We start from the raw sequence: 25,381 nt of genomic DNA, 5'->3' as shown, positions 1-25,381 counted from the left end.
CGCTGAGAGAATCTGATGAGCAGGATCAGCGTCAGGAAAACGAGCCACATGTCCATACAGCCACAGTTGACGCTCACGGACTATGCAGGTAACAAATCTCATCGAGTCTCTCAGCAACTGCTCGTTGGAGGCAAAGTCCAACCAGTGAAAGCCAAGGATTCTCCGAAGAGACCTGATACCAAAGGAAATAAGTCTCCGTCTCAGATCCCTGGTCAGGGTCCAAGTCTCACATCCGTAGAGCAAGACTGGAAGCACCAAGGACCTGAATACTCGGACTTTTTTCCTCCTGCAAAGGTTTTTTCCCTCCGACAGAGCCACGCCCCATGATCCAGTGAATCCATGACTCCCCAGACTTGACTCAGTCTATTGACCTCTGGCTCACAGCCAGCAGAGACATGAATATCACTGTCAAGGTAAGTGAATCTCTCCATGACCTCAACCTCCTCGCCACAAACAGGTACAGACAAGTGAGGACCCAAAGGACAAGGATACGGTCAATCGTTGACCTCTTTTGTGCAAAGCCTGACTGCTCTGGGTGCTGGTGCTCAAGCAAGTGGTGACGAACTCTATAAAGAATTATCCGAGCAAAGACCTTACCCGTCACTTAAAAAGAAATGGGTGGGGCGCAACAGCGGTGCGACGGAGGCTGATACTCGAACCCCACGACAAATACATGGAGACAGTCCCTTAAAATGAACATATTTAATGAAAATAGACAATTATTTACAAAGCATAATAATCAGAATAAAATAATGTGTGAGGTAAATTAATCCTAAGTCGAGGCACCTCCACAAACAGACTTAAAGACAATGGAAAACGAAATAAAAGAAAACCCTTCCTTTACTATGGTACTTCGCTTTGCCCACCGATGGTCTTTATGGAACTTGGAATTGAGGTGCTTCTATTTGCATGTGAAGACGTGTACAAAATGGCACTAAGTCGCTTCTCTTGCAGCGAGACAAATGTACGTCAGGCAATTCGTGAGCCGTATTCAACACCAAGGCTCAGAGACCCCGTGCAGCTGCTTCGTGCGTCGATCGTCCTCACCGACCCGCTATTTGACATACACGAGGCTCAGGGTCCGTTCCTCATGACCAAACCAGGAGACAAAGGTCAGCGTCTTGCGTCACCACCCGAATCAATTCGCCTCAGTACGAATACGAGAATCGTGCTGTCATCTTCATGCATCGAAGGAAAGCCAGCTGTAAAGCCCTGTTCTTACAGGACATCTCCTCGCTACGTTCTCTCTCGACTGCGTGTGTCCTTCACTCCACACTCGTGCCTTCCACACTGACATTGCGTGTGCATTCTTCCGATCTCTCGCCTCTCCCACTTGCATCGTGTGTGCGCTCTGTCCTATTTGGTCTGATGCCTCCCACACCCCCTTTTCTTCTTCATGCGTCTCACGTCACGCCCATCAATCCTCCACCTCCGGGGCATGGCCTGCTTGCACGAAACCCAGGAAGGCAGGGCTTCTTCCTGCTCGGCACATTTACTTGTTTCTTATCATGGTTTTGGTTATAAAAACATCGGGAAAAGTCACCGGGGGCAATTACATACTGGGGGAACTTATTCTTACTCCCTAGCCAATTAATACCACACCCCACCCTGTGGTATCACGTCACACTTAAGCTCACAATTTCCCTACTTAATTACATTGAGATGTCTCATACACGTCCACGGACCAAACAACTCTATTCAATCCTAAATTTCCGATTAAATTCCTCCATCTACACCCACAACCACAACAATACTTTGATCAATACTCTGTCGATTCCATCCATTCTTCTTTAGGTTAGCCGAGTTAGAGTTCCGATCTGAACACACAGGCCATGTTGCTGTGATTCCAGGTTCAAATTCCTTCCATAGTATCAATTTGTTAATTTCTCTATGTCACTGCAATTCATACAAAAGTATATTAATGGCTACCAATGTCCTCGTCCTGCATGTATGATATGTACAAGGCCCTCGGTGATCCTCCAGCAATGTATGAAAAAATACAAAATATGTACATAAAAAAAAAAATGAATTGTAAAATGAAAGTACCACTCCAACGGCTAAAAAGCAATCTGCAAATACCGGCATTCTGTGTGTAGTACGGCCCCCCGTTTGGCTGGCCTTGCAGCGAAGACTGTGATGTGACTGAGGCAGGGCGGCGTACACTGCCTGCTGAGCCCAATGATGTGACGGAGTTATTTCGCACCATCTGGCGTGGCATTGAGTTGTATTGCGAGGAAGCCGCACCAGGTCCCCCTGAGTAAAAAAAAATATATATATACACACACAAGTAAATAAGGTACAAAGTAAATTTTATATCACAGCATTGGGTCGCACTGTATCGTGCAAGTTCATACAAATTTGTTTTGTTTACATGTTCGGAATACATTTTTCATGTTTTCACAATGTCAGATCTTCATAATACAATATATTTAAAAGTTGCAATTTTTTTAACATATAATGATTTGTTTGGCTTTCATATCTGTCAATCAGTCATGCTGAGAAAAAGGGATGAAAAAAAAAAAAGAAAAAAGGGTAAATAAAAAATATATATTGTTGCGGGCCAGGGGTCTGGTGGAGAGAACGACCACTATGTGGGGGAAATCAAGTCGATTCCCACCAGACTCCCCGGAATTGTAGGCCGTCGCTCATGGATAATTCCGTGACGCGGCGGGTCGCTTAACCGACCGTCTAGAAACAAGTTACCTCATTAACCACACGGTTTCGACTACCGGGGAACCACACCCTTGGTACGCCTTGCCTGAACCGGATCACTCTACCAACTAACAACTACCTTTCCGGATCGGATGCAGTGGAGCGGCACTGCCCAGGACATACCGGCTAGAAGGAACGGATTATCGGGAATAAAGACCCGGCTAAACTCAGATTCGAACCATGCTAGACCAATAGAGGAAAAGACAAAGAAGAGCTGGGAACATTTCTACAATTATTTATTTACAATAAGCGGGGAAAAGCATGTGGCCCAACAAAAAGGTTTATTCGGTATGTAATGCAGGGGAAAGATGAGAGATGTGGTGCAGCAATTTTACAAGCAATTTACAAAAGCGGACACAGTGCAGACTTGACGCGAGATTAATAAAAGCAACAATGACAACAATGAAGATCTTACACAGGCTTATCTAACGGACAGGCGCCAAACACACTCAGACAAAATAAACCCAATGAGAAGAAAAGGGACCTTTTGAAGCCAGGGAGGGATGGAGTTGAGGTCACAGTTTTTGGTACCTGAGCGTTTCGGGGGGGAAGGGATGCTCCGTGGTGCCGTATCCGACAAAAGTTGTGTAGTTTGGTCCACAGCCGCACGTGTGGAGATCGTGTCCGTGAAGGAGCTCGAGTGGAGAAGAATGGAGTCCACGGTGGGGATCAACAGTAGCAGGACCAGACAGAGGCTTGGCCGAGGTCCTTCGCATCCACCAACTCAGACTTCTCCCTTTCAAAAACCAACCGCCACCTTTCAAATCCAACGACAACCTTCCCTCGCATCAAACTCAACTCTGAGGATTGTCCCGCACTTTATAGACCACGGAGTTTGGGGTGGAGCCATGGCGAAGCCAACGTCATTGTCTGTCCCGATTGGACCGGGCCTTCATGTGGTCCGCCTTTTGGGGCGGGGTTTCGGCCAGACACTGGTAAGGACCGCCCACACCGCCGTGTCTGGATTTGGGAAGGTGAATGGTGGCGCAGCTACTATAATGAACCTCAGGATTCTGCCTCAGAAAACAAGTCTGTAGACAAGGAGTTAGACGTTGGAAGCGCTTGTCCAGCCCAAAGTGCCGTCGGGATTTGGGTTCAGGAGATGAGACGAGAGTAGCAAGCGAGATGAAGGTACCGTGGATCAAATAAAAGGGGAAATAAAATAAAAGGGCAAAAATTGATTTATTAATCCTAACTAAAGCCGATCGCAACGCACCCCCGTGTCTTCCCACTATACACATGGAAGGGGTCTATCTGCACGTACACTAATGGCATAACTAACTCGGGACAACTGTATGTTGTATGCACACGGTTCCGAGAACCGTAAAAATATCATAAAGACACCCATAACAAATGTGAAAATCATTTAATATGAAATTTTTCAATCCAAGTTCTAATACTTAAACAAATGCTCAATAAGACCTCCATTTTGTTCAACACATTTCCTTAAACACAGCAACAGGTTACGTATTACTTTCTGAAGGGTGTCTTATGCAACTCCTGAGATAACCTGAACAACTACATCTTTTCAAATCGAAATACCCGCCCTTCGATTAGTCCCCATAAAATAAAATAAAATCCACCGGTGACAAGTCGGCGGAACTGGGATGGGGGTGGGGGGTCACGCAAATGCAGTTCTGTGACCGATAAAGTGATTATGAAATCTTTCGCTCAGTCAAGCAAGACATTCATTCAAGGTGTGGGATGTGGATCCATCTTGTATAAAACACAGATTTTAATTATTTCTCACTCTGTTCCATAGATAAGTCTTCAGTATGTGAAGAAAACGATCTGACGCCACAGTGATTGTCGTTTCAATATCAAGGTCTTCAAAAAATAATAAAAATTAGGAACTGTAGATTTGTGACAAATTCAAATCCACACCAAACGGTAATCTTTGGAGAGCAAAATGATGCTTCTTCATGTTCTTGTGGCTTTTCCGATCCAAAAATCTCAAATTCTGTTTATTCATAACCCCATTAATGTAAATATGGCAATCGGCGAAAACTATACCATCGATATGGAGTTCGAGTGCCTCAGAAAAGCTGTTACAAAATTAATAACGTATTCTGTGATCATGTTCATTAACTGCCTGGAAAAGTGAAATGTCTTCCTTCAGTATTGGTCACACTGACGTAAGACCAATCCCCGTTTCAGTTGAGAGTTGTCTTGTTTATTTGCATGGATTTTATTCCATGCATTGCCATACAAGTTCAATAGTCTCTGAGATGTGAACACTAATACACCATCCTAAAGAGCCCTAATTTGCGTTTTGTAATGAGCCAACATCTTTTCATCTTCCACACTAATGCCTTCATCATTTGGTAAGCAGGTAAACTGGATTCTGAGCATATTCTCTGCACAGTCTTTCGTGACTGTTTAAAGGTACTCGTTATAAATAAAGATGTCCTGTTAAATTGCCAACCTATTTTAAAAACCTGTACCACTGCAAAAACTAGAGTTCATAGAACACAACACCCCGATTAATTCCACACGAACACCTCTTGAACTTGTCCACCAGCCATTGCTGGCCTTGAATCCCTTGCTTCCTGCATCACCACCATCGCTTACCAGATGGTCGAACTCCACTTCACCTTTCCGCATATCAATGGACCACTCAGGGACAATCTTTTCTGTGTTGGTCCTCAATATATATGCGTTGGCATTTCTCCATGTTTTCTTTGCTATGACATCATGCAATTTTGGCAATTTTTGCACTTTTAGGTGAAGAACCCACACTAGCCTTGATAACTGCTTCACTCTTTTTGATTGTTCCAATTGTTGACTTGTTAACATGACGTTCTTCTTGACATGAGCTGTCCTATGTACAGCTCATGTCAAGTTTCTTCCTGTGAGAACATGGGTTCCTCATCAAAATACTGGTTTTATTTCTGTGTCTGAGACAGTAAGGTTAGGTTCTGTTATTGGGAAAGTTTAACAAGATCCAATGAAGTCTTCCGCAAGTATGAGCACTCGAGAAGAAAAGAGTAGACTTGTAAGAGAGAAATAAAATTTACAACAATCAATTCGCAGAATAATTATTTGTGCAGGACATCGATTTGGGACCCCTTGAATCATGTGGAATCGGCTCAATTGTCGCATGGTTGGCTATACATGGGGTACATACAAAATGTATTACACTACACATGTAGAACATATTAAACAGAATATATATATATATCTCAAAGAACCACTATCATGTAAATACATTTAATAATACAACCTTAATCCCTGAAGGAAACGAGATGGAGTCATGCTGAAAATCCTGTTCAATGCACAGGATTACATAGTCATTGTGAAGCATACAAGATTCACACAAGTACGGATAATGTCAGGCACCAGTGTGGGATTGCACACAGCACCAAAAGCCTCAAAAGTCATCTCTTTAGTGCAGCAAAATGAAGACACATGGAAACCAAAAGCCACATTGCACTGCTGTGCTCCAAAAGCAAGCAGAAGACAAAGTCAGTTGCACAAATGAATTTTTTTTTAATGTATAAAAAGCACGAGTATGCTAGGAATCAAGCTGATGAACCGAAGGGAAGTCAGAACAAGGTAGAAGCAAAATGTCTGAAAACAGAACGTTTGTGGCAAAGCCAACCGTAGTGCACGGAAAGACAGTGCCGAATGAAAGATTTCCTCAAAAAGAGGTTAGATCCCTCATGATAATGTGCAGACCGTGTTAAGCAAAGCAAACGATCCCTTTCAAAGCACCACAGACTAAGCTTATGCTTGCCAACAGTGAAGGAAAAGATGACCCACAAGACCCAAAATTAATACAAAAAGATGACAAAGAAACTGGAGATCAAAAGCAAAGGGGAACACAAAGGTTGGTCCTTACCAAGGCCTGGAAACAAAGGTGGTGGGGGTGGTGGTGGTGGTGGTGAAGGGGCACCTGTTGCGACTGTCAATCACAAGTGTCAACCGGTTACCAAAAGTCTCAAAAGAAAAGATTAAAATAAATAAACAAACAAAGCAAGAGCAGATCATGTTCTGCTCTACAATGCTACACAAAACTATCAATTTGTTTTATTTCCTCAACAAAAGAAAAAAGACAAAAAGCCTCTAAATACCTCTCTCACTCCTACCCACCCAACAAAAAGAATGAAAGAAAGAAAGAAAGAAAGAAAGAAAGAAAGAAAGAAAGAAAGAAAAAAAAAACATACAATGCAAAGAAACCGAGATATTTAAAAAGAGGAAATCATCAACTAACCTCTTTTTCAAAAAACAACCATATTTCACTCCTTTTTCAATTTACATTGATGAAAAAAACTCTCAAAAAGTGTCAAAAGAGGAAAGAGTACACAGAGGAAAATAGATATAAAAATGAGAACAGGCGACTTAATATATTCAGGCATCTTCGTAAAAGATCAAAGACAGAGAAGACCAGAAAGGTTCAGCTGAAATAAAATAAAATAAAAAGCAAACAAGACAGTGGAGGGAAACTAATGACTGCAATGGGTTTGAGTTGACAAGGGTGTGCCCACCTTGGAGGGGAGGTGGTGGTGGAGGCATTGATGGGGCAAACCCTTCACTTGGCACAGGGGATGGAGCTGTGCGATGAAAGGGGGAGTATAGCGGAAGGAGAAAAGCAAATCGAGTCACAATGTGGCAACAATTCAAAGAATGCATTGCAGGTGTTAGCAAGGACAGAAAGAAATTTTCAGTCTATTGAGAAATTGTTTTCCTTTCTTTTCATTTTTTTTAACATTTCACCTTTGTACAACAGAGAATACAATCAAGCACTTAATGTGCAAAAATGCTTTGCAGCAAGCCAAGTGTGCGAGTGCATTTTAATGCAAGAAATATACACTGCAAAAGTGGATTTATATCATGTGTATTAAAAACGTAATGAAGTTGCATGCACAAGAAGCCTTCAAACAAAACTGGCTTTTGAGCTGGCTTAACTCCACCCACAAATGTCAGGAAGAAAATGTATGCATCCAACATGTTTGTTTTCTGGTGAGCCTAAGATATCTTCAGACATCTCATATTCACAATTTTAATTATCAGAGTTGTATAACCACGATGTATTAGATATGCACATAAACAGTAGGCATGTTTTTGCTTCATGTACGCAATGTTGATTCTCTGCATGAAAACTATAGACATTGGTAATTGGCGTAATCATTCGAGGCGTTTGTTTGTTGGACTTCTATGTACTCTTCTCACTGGTGAACCAAATTAGCTTAAAACTGCAGCTTGTGCTCAGTGGTGAAGGGGTAGAAAAGGGATTTTAGTGGGAGTGGATGAAGGGGTTGAGTGGAAGTTTATGAAGGTGTAAAGAAGGCAGTGGGAAGGGAGAATAAGTGAGTCGATGAAGGCTTTGAGGGCAATTGTGAAGTGGAAGAGGAAAATGGGAGAAGGGGGTCGCTGAGTAGATAGATTCAAGGGAGTAGGAGTAGAAGCGGTCAAAATCTCAATGGAAGTCCAAAAAAAAAAAACTTCCATTTTTTTATATTTTTTTTAATTACTCAAATAAACTCAAAACGAGTAAAATAGACAAAAAAATATCATAGCCCTATTGTTTTAGTAATTTTGTTGTTCGGAGTTAAAGAGCTAGCCTGTATTTATGTACAACTAAAATGGCCATCAGTCTACCAGTCTGCCATCTTTGATCAGATTGCAAATAAAGTAAAGAGCACGTGTATGCCATCATGTACTGTCCTTGTGCAGAGTTTGAACAAAATCGGACCATGCATGTCTGAGAAATGGTTGGGACACATTAAAATCATAAAATGCCACCAGCCAGCCATCTTGGACCTGATCTCAGAAAAAAAACCAAAATGACGCGCATACGTAAACCATCATTCATTCTGAAGATACCTGTGTGCCAAGTTTGAACAAGATCGGTAAGTGCATGTCCGAGAAATGGTTGAGGACGCGTTTGACACCAGAATTTTTTTATTTTTTTTACAGCTAAAATGGCCACCAGTCGGCCATCTTTGATTGCATTGTGAAGCAAAATGATGTGCAAATGTATACCCTCATATGTTGTCTTTGTGCCAAACAAATAAAATCAGTCCATACATGTCGAGATATGGTTGTGGACGCACGCACACGAAAATCGAGACCAAATCCATAAGCCCCCGTTTCAGACTAAGTCGCGTTGTTGTTGGTAAAAATTTGTTCTCAATGGGAGACGTCGAGCAAGCAGTTGTAGACTGGCACCAAAATGTAAACAGTTATTCTGTGACACATGCTGAACAGGTGAGCAAAATTTCCCCTTCATACCACTTAGCATTTGAGTAATGAAGACAAACTAAGATGCATTCAAACAAACAAAGTGAGAAACATAGCAAGACTTCTCTTTAGAGAAATATCACCCAATAAATCTCAAATTAAAGAATGAGGTTTGCAAACCAGCAAATGAGCTTCAATAAACAGCCGACGAGCACACCTGTGTACGATCCAGGGATAGAAGGTGTAGGTACTGGGATGGGAAGGCCCACACTGCCACTGCCACTATTTTCTCGACTGCCAGTGCTCCGACTGCCCCCACTGCTCCCACTGCAGAAGCACGATGAAATTCCCCGGATACACAGCAACGTCAAAGGTTAGCGGGGACTCAAGTTTAGGTCTCGCAAAGTTGCAAAGTCAAGCAACGGCTTGCTGTGCCCATTTTCACACAAAATTATCCTGAGTAATAATGTCCTTTGGAATTTATGTGAGGGAAGTAATGCGTGCTTAAGGAAGAATGAATGAGAAATAAATTTTAAAAAACAGTCCAATGTTTAAAAAACGTCAGCAAAGGAAACTTTAAAATTCCATATGTTTAGAACCCAACGTTATCAATCAATTACCAGAATGACATTTCCCCCAAAATATCAAATTTGGTAAATCATCACACATCCTTGAAATCACAATATAAATAATCACCACCAAAGGAAATGTGCAAACAGATGGATCAAACACCAACCAGTCACCATGCCTGCTTAATACGCCAGGCAACATTTGAACGAAGCCCCATGCCAGTAAAAGGGAATGCCGGTATTAGTTGAGCAAGCAGGAAGCATGCTTAGCAAGAATAAGCTTCGGGCAGTAAGAATGCAGAGCAAGCAACTGGCAGGCAGATAAGTCATGACATTAGTCTAAGCTAAAAGACTCATCTCGGGAAGTTTTCATCTTTATATCCCTGGCTGTCAATGAACGCCAAAATGGATACACTTGGTTACAAGGAGCAAATAACACACTTTGAAAGAAACATCCAAAAAAAGGCACAGTGTTCAGAAATTTAGACAATGATCAAAATCACATTTACAGGATTGCCTGAGGAACATGAAACAATTTTTGAGAATGTTTTACAATCCCTGAGCACAACTTGTGCTAAATATCTTCATCCATGAAAAAACAGATCTAAAATCTATCAAAAAATGTTTAAACTACATCAAAAAATGCCCTAACAGGGTGATTTTCAACTAAGACTATTTCAAACGTTTGTAGCATTGTAACAGACTTCAAATGTTTAGTCGAACACTATTCAGCATGTCTTCCTCCTGCTTTAACATCGGTGCATCCAGATTGCCAGTTGTCAGGTTCTGAAACATCTCCATCCCAGCAGCTTATAATGACTTCTAAAAGGTGCTGCAAGGCTTGGATCTTCTGCTGTGGGACGAGCTTGGTGCAATGCTTGCAATAATGAAAAGGTCTGAAGAGTCCATTATATGCTGGTGAATTGAGCAATGTCCCAAACCATGTCCTGCTATCTTAAATCGTTTAGTTTGTCTCTCGAGTTCAGTTGTGTCTACCTGTGATAGTCAAGTGCGCTTTCTCTCCATTTTCTGCCTCGTTTTCTCTTTTTTTTATTCGAGTTTGTTACTTCTGAACCCTCAGCTCAATCCTTTTCCCCTCCTCCCTCAAAAATTAAAACAAAATATCTCTCCTTTAACCAGAAAAAAACAAACATTCTGGAAAAAAACCAAACTACCAACAACATTGGAAAAATTATTATTAGGGTACCCAGTCAAATGGACTGGGTAACCTATTGTTTTTCTTAAGTTTATTATTATTTGTCTTCCGCCGTAAATTTGCAAAATTTCCAGATTTTTTCGCTTTAAATGCCATTTTCTCAGAAATGGTAAGACCAATCGACACAAATTTTTCACCAAATATGTATCTTTTTTGATAGCATACATAATTGATAATTGTGACGTCATAGGTCACGTGGTACGGGCGCCATCTTGAAAAAACAGAAAAACTTTGGACCTCTATCTCGGAAACCTTCTATGGTAAAGAAATTTCGCTTGATACATTTTAACAAGCTCCCTCTTGGGAATACGTGTGATTTTTCGTGACGTCATCAGTGAAGAGGTATCCCAGTAAAAATTCAAGTAGAACGCCACATGGCGTTTGAAATTTTGAAATTTGAAATTTCTTGAGCGTCATCTACACATAAATTCATCGTAGAAAAAATATATTGACGTCATCGGTGATGCAATTCGGCCGCCATCTTGTTTTTTAGTGTTTTTTTTTTTTTTTAATCTTCTTCTCCAGAATGGCTGGACAGATTGAGGCGAAACTTTACAAGTACATTCCCCCTGAGGTCCTCTTTCAAGTTTGTTAATTTGTTGTTGATACGTGACATGGTTTGGCGGCCATCTTGAAAAAAACCCTAAAACCTTCAAACATCTTCTCCAGAAGCGCTGGTCCAATGAAGGCGAGATTTCAGAACTATATTCGTGAAATGTATGCGATGCAAGTTTGTTAATTTCAAAGTGATAGGTCACATGGTTTGGCCGCCATGTTGGATTTAAGAAAAATATTAAATAATGTTTTCTCTGGTATTTCATAACCCATCGAAGCGAAAATTTGCAAGTGCCTTCCTCGCTCAAGTCTGCATACATGGTAAAAAAAATTTTTTACCTCAGAAGTCACATGGTTTGGCGGCCATCTTGGATAGAAAAATACACCTTATCCGATTTACACGAAACTTCACACACTTGTTCGGGTCGACGATGGAAAGCAGAATTTAAATTTATGATATCATAGGTCACAAGGTTCGGCAGCCATCTTGGATTGAAAATGAATAAATTTTAAAAATCTTCTTCTACAGAAGGGCAAGACAGATTAAGACGAAACTTCACACATATATTCCCCAAGAGATCCTTTCTCAAGTTTGTTAATTTCTTGTTGATCGGTCACATGGTTTGGCGGCCATCTTGAAAAAACCCTAAAACCTTCAAACATCTTCTTCTCCAGAAGCGCTGGTCCAATGAAGGCGTGATTTTACAACTATATTCGGGAGATATATGCGATATAAGTTTGTTAATTTTGAATTGAGAGGTCACATGATTTGGCCGCCATGTTGGATTTAAGAAAAATATTAAATAATGTTTTCTCTGGAATTCCTTAAGCCATCGAAGCAAAAATTTGCAACTGCCTTCTCACATCAAGTCTGCATACAGGGAAAAAATATTTTACCTCAGAAGTCACATGGTTTGGCGGCCATCTTGGATAGAAAAATTCACCTTATCCGATTTACACGAAACTTCACAAACTTGTTAGGGTCGACGATGGAAAGCAGAATTTAAATTTATGATGTCATAGGTCACATGGTTCGGCAGCCATCTTGGATTGAAAATGAATAAATTTTAAAAATCTTCTTCTCCAGAAGGGCAAGACAGATTAAGACGAAACTTCACACATATATTCCCCATGAGGTCCTTTCTCAAGTTTGTTAATTTGTTCTTGATTGGTCACATGGTTTGGCGGCCATCTTGAATTTACCTTAAAACCTTCAAACATCTTCTTCTCCAGAACACCTGATCTGATCAAGGGGAAACTTCACACCCCTATTGCACATGAGTAGGGAATACAAGTTTGTTAATTTCTAATTGATAGGTCACATGGTTTGCCAGCCATGTTGAATTTAAGAAAAATATTAAATAATGTTTTCTCTGGAACTGCTTAACCTATCGAAGCGAAAATTTGCGTCTGTCATCCTCCATGATATCTGCATACATGGTAAAAATTATGAGGTCACAAGTCACATAGTTTGGCCGCCATCTTAGATTGAAGGATAAATATTAATTAAAGTTTACTCTGGAACCACTGCTTCTATATATGCGAAACTTCAGATTTATAATTTAGGCGACATGCGAAACAAAAGTTTAAAATTTCAACCTGATCGGCCACGCGGTTTGGCAGCCAGAATTATTTAATTATTTGAATCTGGAAGCCAGTAATAACGAAATTGAACGTTTTGTGCTGCCCGGTTCGTAACTCGTCTGTTCCGCGCCGTCTCGAAGCAGGCCTGTGTTTGTATCACCATTAAATAATGTTTTCTCTGGCACCGCTTATCCTATCAATGCAAAACTTTGCGACTATGATTTAAGTCTCATGTTGTATCAGTTGTGTCAAAGGCGGACACTTCTGGGTACCCGGTCATCACTGCCAGCAGTTATAAAGTGGCAGTTCTAGTTATTTTGAAACTCCTCCCTCATTTTAATGTACCTTCTTTGCAATATCCCCAAATTTAATGAAATTCTTCTTTTCTTTAAAACCTCTCAACAACATTTAAAAATAAATATTAAATAAACAATTCCAAAATGTATCTTAAAGTGATTTACTCTGCTTATTACTCAATCATGAACAACACATTCATTCTTCTTGTTCATCCAAATCTCTTCCTTTTCACTTTGACAAGGGTTATTTCCAAAAACCACCTCACTGATAGAGGAGGCTGAAAGAACTTAGTGTTTAACTTAGTCAGTCAAATTTTCCTCCATGCCTTCACCCAAAACCACCCACCACCACCCTACCTATGCAGCCTGTCACAGGTTATCCAATCTGGGAATCCTAAGGCATCAATTTTGTAAAGGCTGTGTGAACACAACAAACATTTCCCCTTCACATCCATTCATGGTGTCAAATACCTCCATGTCAGTACTATCCTCCCCCTTCTGCTCCCCCCTTGTCCTACCCCCTCTATCCCTTCCCTCACTTTCAATAGCACCATAGCCAACTCCGCTCTTGAGGCCGAATGCCTCAATTCTGTGTTTGCTTCACAACATAGTGTCCCTAAACCCCTCTCTCTGCACCCATCCTTACCAGTTGTACCAAACTGCTCCTGAATGTTGTGCCTTTTGCACCTGAGAATGGGGAAAAGTTTCAACCCTAGACTCTAACTCTGCAACTGGACCGGACGGAATCAGCTTACGTGTCTTAAAAACCTGATCTGCTGCTCTTGCACTTCCTCTTTCAGCCCTTTTCACCGTCATTTACCATCTGCTTGGAAATCTACCAACATCACAGCGTTACATAAAAAAAAATGGTGCAAAATCGGATCCCCTTAACAACAGAATATTTAGCTAACTTCCAATAATCAGCAAGGAAATGAACCCATCATTGAAGTTGTCATAAAATCATTCCTTTTCTCCAAAAGCCTCATCTCAGATCATCAATTCAGATTCAGACCTGGTCACTCCACCTTGGACATGCTGCTTCTACTCTCCCAACAATAGATGGAGGCCATCAATGTCAGACATGAGATTATGGCTGTCTCTGGACATATCCCGAGCTGTTGATACAGTCTGGCTTCCTGCCCTTCTCTCCAAACTGTCTGCCTATGGAATCCAAGGCCAACTACACTCTTGGATGACTTCTTCCACTCTCGTGGACAACATGTGGCTCTCAACGGAACCCTTTCTTCTCCTCTCCATGTCAAGGCTGGAGTACCACAAGGGTGTGTTCTAGGCCCCATATTATTCCTAATCTTCATCAATGATCTCACTGACTGGAAAATACCATCTCTTTTCTGAATACTCCACTCTCTGGAGTGACATCCCTCATCCCTCTGACATATAGGAAGCAGCCTCTTCTCTCAGAACTTGACAAAAAAAACATCACAAACTGGTCAAACACTTGGAACAAGTCTTTCAATCCTTTCTCAACAACCCTCTCGAAGAGGTTCAGTCACTCTAACTCTTAGGTCTCACTCAGCCATGATCTCTCTTGGGCTAGCCACATTTCAAAGTTGGCCTCTAAAGCCAGATGCCAACTTGGCATCCACCATCGTGCAAAGTCCTTCCTCAGCACACCTGAGCTCCAATTCACCAACAAGGCTTTCGTCCGCAGCTCGATGGAGTACTGCTCTCCCCTCTGGACTGGCTCTCCTGCCTCATCTTGGCACCATGGAAACAAAGGCCTTCTATATCATTGGTATTTCTCATGATGAGGCTGAATCTACGTGCCTATCACTTCGCCATTGCCGACAGGTCGGTGGTCTCTGTCTACTTTCACATTTCTGGACTTGCACCCTCTGCCCACTCCTTGCTTTGTTCCCTGAGGTTCACCTTTTGTCAGTATCTGTAGGATGCACATGATTCACCAACAGACCCTCTTGGTGACACTGCCTAAATCCAGAATCACTGCTCAAACCTCCACTCATTTATTCCTCTTTTTCCCACCTGTGGAACCACTTTTCATACTCTTCAATCTCATTCTTCCCTCCAGGTCTTCAAGAGAGCTTTCACCACCATCTCATGTTATATCCCTCACCAAAATCATGAATCTTTTTCTGGACCTGTTAAACCACCCCCAACCCCTCCCAAAAATTTGCTTACATTTACATTCTCCCTTACCCCTCGTCGTTACCTGCATCCCTTATTTGTCCATCTCCATCCAGTTTGTCCCTCCACTCTGCTGTTGGTGTTTCCCCTTTCTCCTGCTGTTCCCTTTGTTGCCTTGTGTCCTGATTTTGTCTCATAGATGTTGCACGAGCCTACAGCATGTATTACAAATAATAATAATAATAATAATAATAATAATAATAATAATAATAATAATAATGTCATTTGGCCACATGCCTTCTAGCATTTCAAAAGAAAAATGAAAAACATGCTCCATTTGTTATGCAAATGATAAGCTGTCATAACATCCTGATGGAACATCTTTCACAGAAAGTTGACAAACATATGACAGCAATCTGCAATGAACAACTTCCCGTCTAAGTCTTTGGTTTTTGGATACCTTCTCGAGGCTCGTATGAGAGCGAACACACAACGCACAGCAAGGGGGGCATGAGACAAGAGGGACAGGAGTGGGAAGGACAAAACAGTGGGGAACAGAGACATTAGGAGATGTGTGGAAGGGAGAGGGATGGGGCAGGGAACACGGGGTATACAAGATGGACATTACAGGGACTTTCAGGAAGGAAAGCAGGAAATTTGAAGGTGGGTTTGGAGTGGATTAACGGGGGTCGTAAAGATCGAGGATTTGGATGGGGGACGATAAGAGATGGTGGTGAACAGCTGTTTTGAAGGCCTGGAGGGAAGAATGAGATTGAACATAGTGAGGGAGTTTATTCCAAAGGTGGGAAAAATGAGGAATGAAAGAGTGAAGGTGAGCAGCAATTCGTGATTTCGGTAGTTTTACCAGAAGGGGGTTGTTGGCGGACCTTGAGCACCCTGCGGAAATATGGTGGGGACAAATTGCAGACACAGCAAGGGAGGCGAGACCGGAGACGGTAGAAGACAAAGACCACTGACCTGCCTGTGGTGAGAGAGTGAGAGGCCCAAAGACTCAGCCTTATCGCGGGAGATGTCAATGATCCGAAATTTCTTGGTTTCCACAGCGTGAAGCTCAGAAAGGTAGGAGGCAGGAGCACGAGCCCAGAAGGGAGAGCAGTACTCCATCAGGCTGCGGATGAAAGCTTTGTATGTGGTCAGGAGCTCAGGTGGGCCGAGGAAGGACTTAGCACGATGGAGGATTCCCAGTCGGCGACTGGCTTTGGAGGCAAAGTTGGAAATGTGGCTTTCCCAGGAAAGGTCATGGCAGATAGTGAGACCCAGAAGCTTGAAAAAAAGAACTTCTTCCAGAGGATTGTTGAGAAAGTGGATGGGGGGCGTTTGCCAAACAGTCCTTTCGGAAAGACATAGTGAGAGTGTGAGATTTATCCGGATTGAAAGACATGTTCCACGTGTTGGACCAGTTTGTGATTTTACCCAGATCTGCAGTGAGCAGAGAAGCTGCTGCTTGCCGATCTGAGGGATGACAGATGGTATGGCAGAGGGTGGAGTCATCAGCAAAGAGAGAAAGAGGATTTTCCAGAGAGGCAGAGAAATCGTTGATGAAAACCAAAAAAAGAACAGGGCCCAGAACGCTGCCTTGAGGAACTCCAGCCTGAACAGGAAGAGGGGATGAGAGAACTCCATTTAGGGCCACACGTTGACTGCGACAGGAGAGGAAGTCTGCGAGCCATGAGTGGAGATGGCCTTGGATACCATAGGAAGAGAGTTTGGCGAGCAGAGCAGGGTGCCAGACCGTGTCAAAAGCACACGATAAGTCTCAGGATATGGCTCTGATTTCATGTCCAGCAGTGAGGACCTCCATCCACTGTTGGGAGAGCAGAAGCAGCATATCCAGGGTCAAGTGACCTGGTATGAAAGGCTGATTGGTCTTGTCATTGCAGGGACTTGTTTTTGCACCTTTTTTATGCAGGGCAGTAATGTTTGCTGATTTCCAAGCAGATGGTGGATGACCTTGAGCAAATGAGAGGGTGAATAGAACAGAGAGAGAGGGTGAGCAAGTGCAGAGGAGCAGGTTTTTTGGACACATGGGCTGATGCTGTCTGGACCGGTTGCGGAAGTTTTGCTGTCACATTCACTCCAAACATGGTGCTGGTACAATCCACCTTTAATAAAGACACCATCTCAGTCTGAAAAATATATCCCTTTAAATTATTAAATCATTCTGGAAGCGGGTTCAGCTTAAAACGTGATGGTTCGACATTTATTGGAGTCGTCACTTTTGAATACTGCATTTAGCCTTTGAAATCTGCACTAGCGTGGACTTGCCAGTGATCATTATTTTCTCAAGACCCACAGATAGACGTTCAACTGCTCCGTGTTTCAGCAGCCGATTGCAGCTTTCCGCCACAATGGTGAAACAACTTCAGATAAAACTTCATCTTTGCGGTGTTCGACGATACCCTTTAAAATGCCAGCGTCGCCAATTTTTCTGGTGCCAGGCAGATTATGTTTCTTGGATTCGACGATGTTAATATAAATTTGATGGGCATATTAACCAAAGTGGGAAACGGTGTGTGGCTAACATTTCAAGCATTAGCACTTTATCAAAGAAAGACCTTTGCCCTTTTGTCTGAAGAACTCTGAGGTGGGGGGGAGGGGTTAAATAGTTTCTCAGGTGGCATACTTAGGGTGTGCCTATTGCACGGTTTATACGCATTATTGAATACTTAGGATGTACCACATATATACTTAGAATTTATGCTTAATTTTGACTATTACCATCTGTGGATAATCAATGGTGTTGTTCTTTTCAGAGCCACTGAATGATGGACTTTCCAAAGTCTACCATGGACTTTTCAGTCTTCAAGTTTTTGTACAAAGGAAGGAAATATGCACCACAAAGCAAGTCCATGGACATCATCATTGTTAGGGGAGGATGCCCTCATTGTACCGCAGTTACAAGATGAACGAAGGCATTTAAACATGGTAGAGAATGGATCAAAGATGGCCCCAGCCAGGTATGGACAACTTGTAGAAGTTGGAAAACGGTGGCATTTCAGTTTGAAGCAATGAAACCATTATCCATAAACATCTTCCTCTATCAAAGGTTTCTGCCAGATGGGTGCCTCAACCTCAGGGTGCAAGATCACTTCCAGAGAATGAAGTCCAGTAAAGAGTTGCTAGAGGTCTTCAACGATGATCCAGCAGAGTTTGGTCATGTCAAGTTACTAGTGGTAAGACCGGTTCAACACCGAGACCCTGAGATGAAGACTGAATCAAAGCAGTGGAAGCATCCGAAATAGAAGTTATGCACTCAGTGCTCAATTAGCATGATTATGGCCGACATATTCTCGGGTTCTGCTGATTGATTAAATACTGCAAACGCTATGGGTTGGGGGTGAAGGATGGTGATGCACAACAATGTGCCAATTCACAAGCCATCATTCCCCAGTGTGGGTTCAAACAGTTGAATCATCCATCTTACAGCCTCGACTTGGCTCCAAATGTATTATTTGCTCTAATGTTGGAAGTCTGTGCTGCATGCTAAATGGTTTCAAGACAGATTCCTTGAAATCAACCATTGGTGAGTGGTTGAAGGAGCAATGACAAAAATATTATCAGGGCATTGCTAGTTTAAACAAAATCAGCAGAAAGACCAGTCACTTCACTGAAAGGTTGAATAAAATTTAAAAAAAAGACAGCATTACTCGCTTCACAAACATATTGCATATCTATCCAGGTGAATCATGAAGTGAAACACACACACACACACACACACACACACAGAATCTTTTATAACATCATCACCTTCATCATTATTGTTTGTGTCCTTCTTCCACATTTTTTTTCTATTGCTTCAAAAGATGTGTGTGTGTGTGTGTGTGTGTGTGTGTGTGTGTGTGTGTGTGTGTGTGTGTGTGTGTGTGTGTGTGTGTGTGTGTGTGTGTGTGTGTGTGTGTGTGTGTGTGTGTGTGTGTGTGTATATATATATATATACATATACATATATACATATACATATATACATATACATATATACATATACACATATACACATATACATATATATACATATATACACATATATATATATATATATATATATATATATATATATATATATATATATATATATATATATATATACACACACACACATATAATTTTGTGTGCTCCTTCTGTGTCAGTCACGCTTTAATCAAAATGATTCCTACCGTCGTACCACTGGACCTGCGACATTAAAGCTCAAAGTCTTGTTAAAAAGCCGGGCTGTGGATTAAACGGACGGACACGGCGTTTTACAGGTTTTTCAATTTTTGTTCCACACAAATCGATTATTAGCTTTCCAACTATACCATTTTTATTATTCCACAACAATAGGAACCCTTTAAAATAAAGCGTTACGGATGGACAGACGTCTGGATGCACACACACAGCCTTTTAGTAAGAGAAATGGACCAAGTGTGTCGAGATGAAGGGTGATTACATTTAGAAATGAGGTCGGAAATTTATTTTGTTTCTATATACCTGAGTTGCAATACCTTTTTGACCGCCCTTCATAACACTCGAGACGTGATCCAAACTGACAAGTTTGTTTACCGCTGTGAAAAACAACTTTTAGTTGATAAAATCCATTGTTTATATCTGCTCCACCAAAACAGACCAACACTGTAGTCTTCTAAAAGACAGGTATTCCATTGCATCTTCTTTTAATTTTTTTTTTCCTTGACGACAAATATATTCCCAACATGCTCTACATTGACTGGCATGTGTACAAAGTGTGGCACTCTACAAGTACTGTTTGCCAGCAACACAGATTTTCTTAATGAGTTCATAGTTTTTTTGGTTTCTTAACTGAAATTAATTACCAGTATCACAATTCACCATTCCTCATGATATTCCGTGCATGCCAGGGAATTTGTTCGACTTCATTGGCACCATGGTGTTGCGATGTACATTCCTCTAAGGGTCAGCTCAAAGCAAAATACTAGGCACAAATCAAGAAGTTTCGAGGACAAATTACATATGTATATATATATATATATATATATATATATATATATATATATATATATATATATATATATATATATATATATATATATATATATATATATATATATATATCTATATATATATATATATATATATATATATATATATATATATATATATATATATATATATATATATATATATATATATATATATATATATATATATATATATATATATATATATATATATATATATACATATATATATATATATATATATATATATATATATATATATATCTATATCTATATCTATATCTATATCTATATCTATATCTATATCTATATCTATATCTATATCTATATCTATATATCTATATCTATATATATATATATATATATATATATATATATATATATATATATATATTCCAAGTTTGCAAGAGTTAATAATCTTGTCACTGGAAGTACAAGATGCCTTAAAATAATACTTTTTTTTCTTTCTTTCTTTTAAAGCCACTATATAAATTGACAACTTCAATGCAACAAACACATCTTGCAAAATCTATTTCATTATTCCACAGCCAAGTGAGAGAGAATAGGGACCTGGTTAAATACTGTCTCTGTCTCTCTCCACTTTAGTGTTCAACACACATATATATATATATATATATATATATATATATATATATATATATATATATATATATATATATATATATATATATATATATATATATATGATAATCAAATACCTTTAATTGCATCGTTGTCCCTTAAAAACAACCACGAGTATTGTCAATTACAAAGCGTTAAGTACCAATGCTGATTTCCTTGCTTTTGTAACAAAAAAAGTATAATCTCCTTAAAAATCAACAGAGATTAATTATTTGACTTTGCGATTATGTATTGAACCAACTGAAGTGATCGTGGAACATAAAATAAAAAAATTAAAATCCCCTCCAAGGTAGTCATTCCAGGGCCTTTAAGGAAGATGTGTTAATAGAAACTACTCCACAAATGGTACTCGTACATTAAAAAAGCCAAATGTCATTGTACTCGGGATACGGTTACCGGACCCTGTGGCTACAGTTATCTATTGATGCATAATGCACCAGCTACCTGTAAGTGCGTGCCCTGTGGTTGAGTGAAGCGGTACGTGAGGGGCTCTGTTGTGGCAGTTGAGGTGGTGGCGGTGGTTGCTGCTGAGGGGCGCCCAGCAACGTGCGTGCTGGGCTGGTCGTATAATCGTTAGGTACGGTAGGTGGGCGCACGGGCTCCAGGGTGCGGTAAGGAGAGTTCCGCCTGCCAGGAGCAACAAGGTACAAAAGGACATGCAGGCAGACAGCACCATGGAACGGTGAAGACCATGGTGTGGAAAGCCAGGGATAGGAAACTGCAGGCCAAAGGAAAGTTTTGGATGTGGAGGAACCAGCCAGTTGGAAACAGCACAATTGCTCAGATGTTTAAAAAAAAAAAATGCAACTTTGTACTACCAAGGAGAAAAAAAAAAACAAATAATAATAATAATTAAAGTAAATAAATAAATAAATAAAAACTAAGAATAGTCAATCATCTTATCAAACAAAAAAAGAACAACCATTAACATCACATACATTTGAAATGCAAAATAGGAACGTATTACCTTGTAAAATTAATTTACATATATTCGTGTTTGCTCTTCCGAAGCAATCAGTACATAACATGCAGAAAACACACAACTGGTTGATTCATCACCACAAAAGAGGAATTAGAGCGACAAAACAAACATCTTAAAGCATGTTAGTGGTGTGTTAGGCAAAACATTTGCAAATCCAATGAACTTGATAGATATTCAGCGAGTACACACTTTCAGCAATATTTCAGCAACCTCAGTGCTCAGACTATTACTGTCCTTCTAAAGAGTTAAGCTGGCTGTTCCAACCTGCTGTCACTTGGTAATAAAATGGTAAATGTATCATGTTAGCTATAAAGACCGGGTCTGTGTGCCCTGTGCCCTTTGTCCTGGCAAAAAAGAAATTCCACATTCCTGCTTCAATCTCATTTTACATGATTGTGGGCTTCAGGTGAGAATTTACCTTTCATAAATGCATTAGTGAATGTGGAATCTTCCTGTTGCGCCGGCACCCAATAACATACAGATGCACAGAACTACTTATGCCAAATACTCACAGATTATGACTTAGCATCGAGAAAATTCCTGCTTTCAATCGGAAGATGCTTCTTTAATAGGATAAAGAAAATATCCTTCTGAATAAAGCAATTTCATCGTATCCAATAGCTCGGGAAACAGTTTACAACCAGAAAGGGGATGCTCAACAAGAACTGAGTTGCTGATTGATTGATAAAAGTGAACGTGTTCAGAGACATTGCTGTGGCAGGCAAGAAGCATATGCAAGTGGGGGTCATACTCAAAATCCTCCTGGGAGAGGAAGCATTAGTGATAATGGAGATAAGACGCAGACACATACCCCATCCTTCCCAGTGTGCTGAGCAGAAGCAGCCAACCACAGGTCACACAAAGCAGTTAAGTTAGCAGACAGAGTGGCAAAGGGGAATGGGGAAGTGAAGTAGGTATTAAAATAGGAAGAAAATGGCACTACTATGAGCAGGCCTGAACAATCATACAGAGAAACGGGCATTTTTAAAAGACTCGTGTTGCAGACGGGTGCATATACATGCATGCCACACAACAGACAGGAAACAAAGACCCAACTGGATCCAAAACTTTTATTTTAATTTCAATTTTCTTTTAAAGGGCACCTTTCAATCAATTGGAGAAAAAAAAAAAACATTACTCAAACAAGGTTTTAAAGGGACACCAGGTTTGATTTTGCGAATGAGTGGTGTGTACAGACGTATGTAATAATAACTTCTACTTTTTTTTAATCCAGAGTGTGGTAGATGCTTCTTTGCATGGATGAGATGATCCGAAGACAAAATGGCTTCTTCCATTCTTGGGTTTTCATACCGAAGGAGATTCCAACCATGTAAAAATAATTAATTCATGAAGCTGAAAAAGGAGCAAACCAAAAAAACTATAACCGATATCAACATGACGTCGATTAAGGTGCGCCAGCTGTCATGGTAAGGAAGGAGAAGCTGGCATTTCCGGAATCAACCCTTCAATGAAGTCTCTTTTGCTCCAACGAAGGGTTAATGCCGGAAAAGACCCAATGACTCAATGCAACGTAAACGGTAAGCATACCTCTAATCAAATGTCCCTTTGAATTCCATATATTGTTATACCTGTCTGACAACGAATATATACACTAGATGAGGACCAACAAGACTAGTTCTTCATTCGACAAAAAATTTAAAAAAATTTTAAAAAAGCATTGAAACAGCCAAACCATTTTTCTTCTTCCTCTCCCTATCTTTTATTTCCAAGTTAGCTCAACATTACCTTGGCTTGTCCAGGTAGTTTTAAAACCACAGAAAAGCCTTTCAAAATGGCAAAAATGAATTTGGTCAACTTGAAATATTTCACGAAGGACTTTTCAGAACTGCATGACAGCTATATTTATTTTATACATGGTCGAAGCTTGTGGAATAGGTAAAACAAAATGGAATGGAATAAAATGGAAAGGGGGAAAACACCAACAGCAGAGTAATAGCAAGGGTGAGAGAGATCAATGGGAGGGGGAGAAGGATACATGGGGGTGAACAAGCTGCACACAAGCTGAATGAAGCAACAAAAAGAGGAAAGGGGAAAGCAAGGATGAAACAAAACACAAGAACTAGAATGGCACTCGGAAGAGTGCATACCTCCACGAGGCTGAACAGTTTACGTTTCATATTTCACTGATGGACCGGATCTGGACCCGGACCTGAGCCAAATTCGAATTGGCTCGTTCTGGTCACCAACCAACTTTTTGAAATATGCTATACAATGCATCGTTTTTGGCCCTATCACTCAATGATGAAGAATCACTTTTAAAATTCTCGGATCTGGATCTGAATTCGGACCTTCACCAAAATCTAATCATTTCGTCCTTGTCAAACAACCAAACCTCTCCACCAAATTTCGTCTGAATCCGTCCACAACTTTTTGAGATATCCTGTTCAGACAGACAGACAGACAGACAGACAGGGGTGAAGAAATAACCTCCATCCACCTTCGGTAGTAGAGGTAACAAATCAACTGACAACTCACACAAAAAGAGGTGAGGGAAAGGGGGATGAGGAAATCACAATAGCCTGGAAAAGGGGATTACTTGGGAATGGGGTCATTTGGGGTAGAAGAGATCATGGGATGTAGGATGACCTGGGGTAGTGGTAAACATCTGTCTTGAAATCCTGGAGGGAAGAATGGGACTGAACAGATTGGGGAAGATAGTTCCACAGACACAAGAGGGGTATAAATGAGTGGAGGTGAGCAGTGAGCCTGGATTTTGGGAGTTTACCAAGAGGATCACTGGCAGACCATGTGCACCCTGCAGAAACCTGGGCGAGACAGAGCCAAGAGAGGATAGAGGGTGCAAGACCAAAAAAGGAGATAGGTGGAATACAAAGGCCACTAACCTGCCTGCCATGTGAAAGTAACAGGTCGAGACACAGCTTCGGTGTGGGAGAAAGGAAGAGCAACTTTTTTCCCACCAAAAAGGGAGAGCAGCACTCCATTAGGCTGTCAAAGAAAGCCTTGGTGGTCGTCAAAAGTTCAGATTAGCCAAGGACATGCCTTGTAGTTTTACGTCATTTTGCTTGAACTGCACGTGTTCAGTAACTTGCAACATGTCTCATTGCCACAACCATTTGAGGTGCCTTTAAAGCAACCCACCTCACATCTGACAAAATATATTCAGCAATTGTGGGCCAATAGCTTACATTTCGTTATTTATACACATTGTAAGAGAATACTTTAAATGTTAAATAAACCACCCTCTCCCAAGTAGAGTAACGTTAAGTTATTTTTTAGCGTTGTGGATGCATGCAATGTGTATGTGTATGTGTATGTGTACGTGTGTGCCCTCCATAACTCCAAAACCAGGAAACCTAGCTAGCAGCCTGAAACTTTGCATGCAGACTAAGGGACTCCAAGGCAGTGCATGAATGAAAATTCGGTGTTTGGGTTAATTTAAACACCCCTTTTGAAGGTAATTAATGGAATTATTTAATTAGCCTTCAGCAAAGCATCATCCTTGGTTCACTCTCTGTCAGATAGCTGGGATCTCATTCACCATTTTGTGAGGTCTGTTCAAA

The 25,381-nt window shown here is 40.7% G+C and overlaps 1 protein-coding gene across 7 annotated transcripts in view; it reads right to left on the bottom strand.

Annotated features, from left to right (window-relative positions):
• The window catches only part of ABI1 (abl interactor 1), a 79,428-nt gene that overhangs the window by 14,065 nt on the left and 39,982 nt on the right, over nt 1-25,381 (bottom strand). For 3 of the 7 annotated variants that reach the window (XM_085892117.1, XM_085892118.1, XM_085892119.1), the window contains 5 exons: nt 21,302-21,484; nt 9,113-9,222; nt 7,200-7,265; nt 6,554-6,616; nt 2,080-2,253 (listed from right to left, as the gene is read on the bottom strand). In XM_085892117.1, the coding sequence (XP_085748243.1) occupies nt 2,080-2,253; nt 6,554-6,616; nt 7,200-7,265; nt 9,113-9,222; nt 21,302-21,484 (596 nt within the window). The remainder of the gene's footprint in view (nt 1-2,079; nt 2,254-6,553; nt 6,617-7,199; nt 7,266-9,112; nt 9,223-21,301; nt 21,485-25,381) is intronic. The other 4 variants (XM_085892121.1, XM_085892122.1, XM_085892120.1 and 1 more) reach the window with 3 other exon arrangements.

The sequence above is a fragment of the Eptatretus burgeri genome, chromosome 8 (genome assembly GCF_056783735.1).
Source record: "Eptatretus burgeri isolate ZD-2024b chromosome 8, Ebu_testis_v1, whole genome shotgun sequence".
Lineage (NCBI taxonomy): Eukaryota > Metazoa > Chordata > Myxini > Myxiniformes > Myxinidae > Eptatretus > Eptatretus burgeri.
This window is presented reverse-complemented; position numbering and strand designations above follow the sequence as displayed.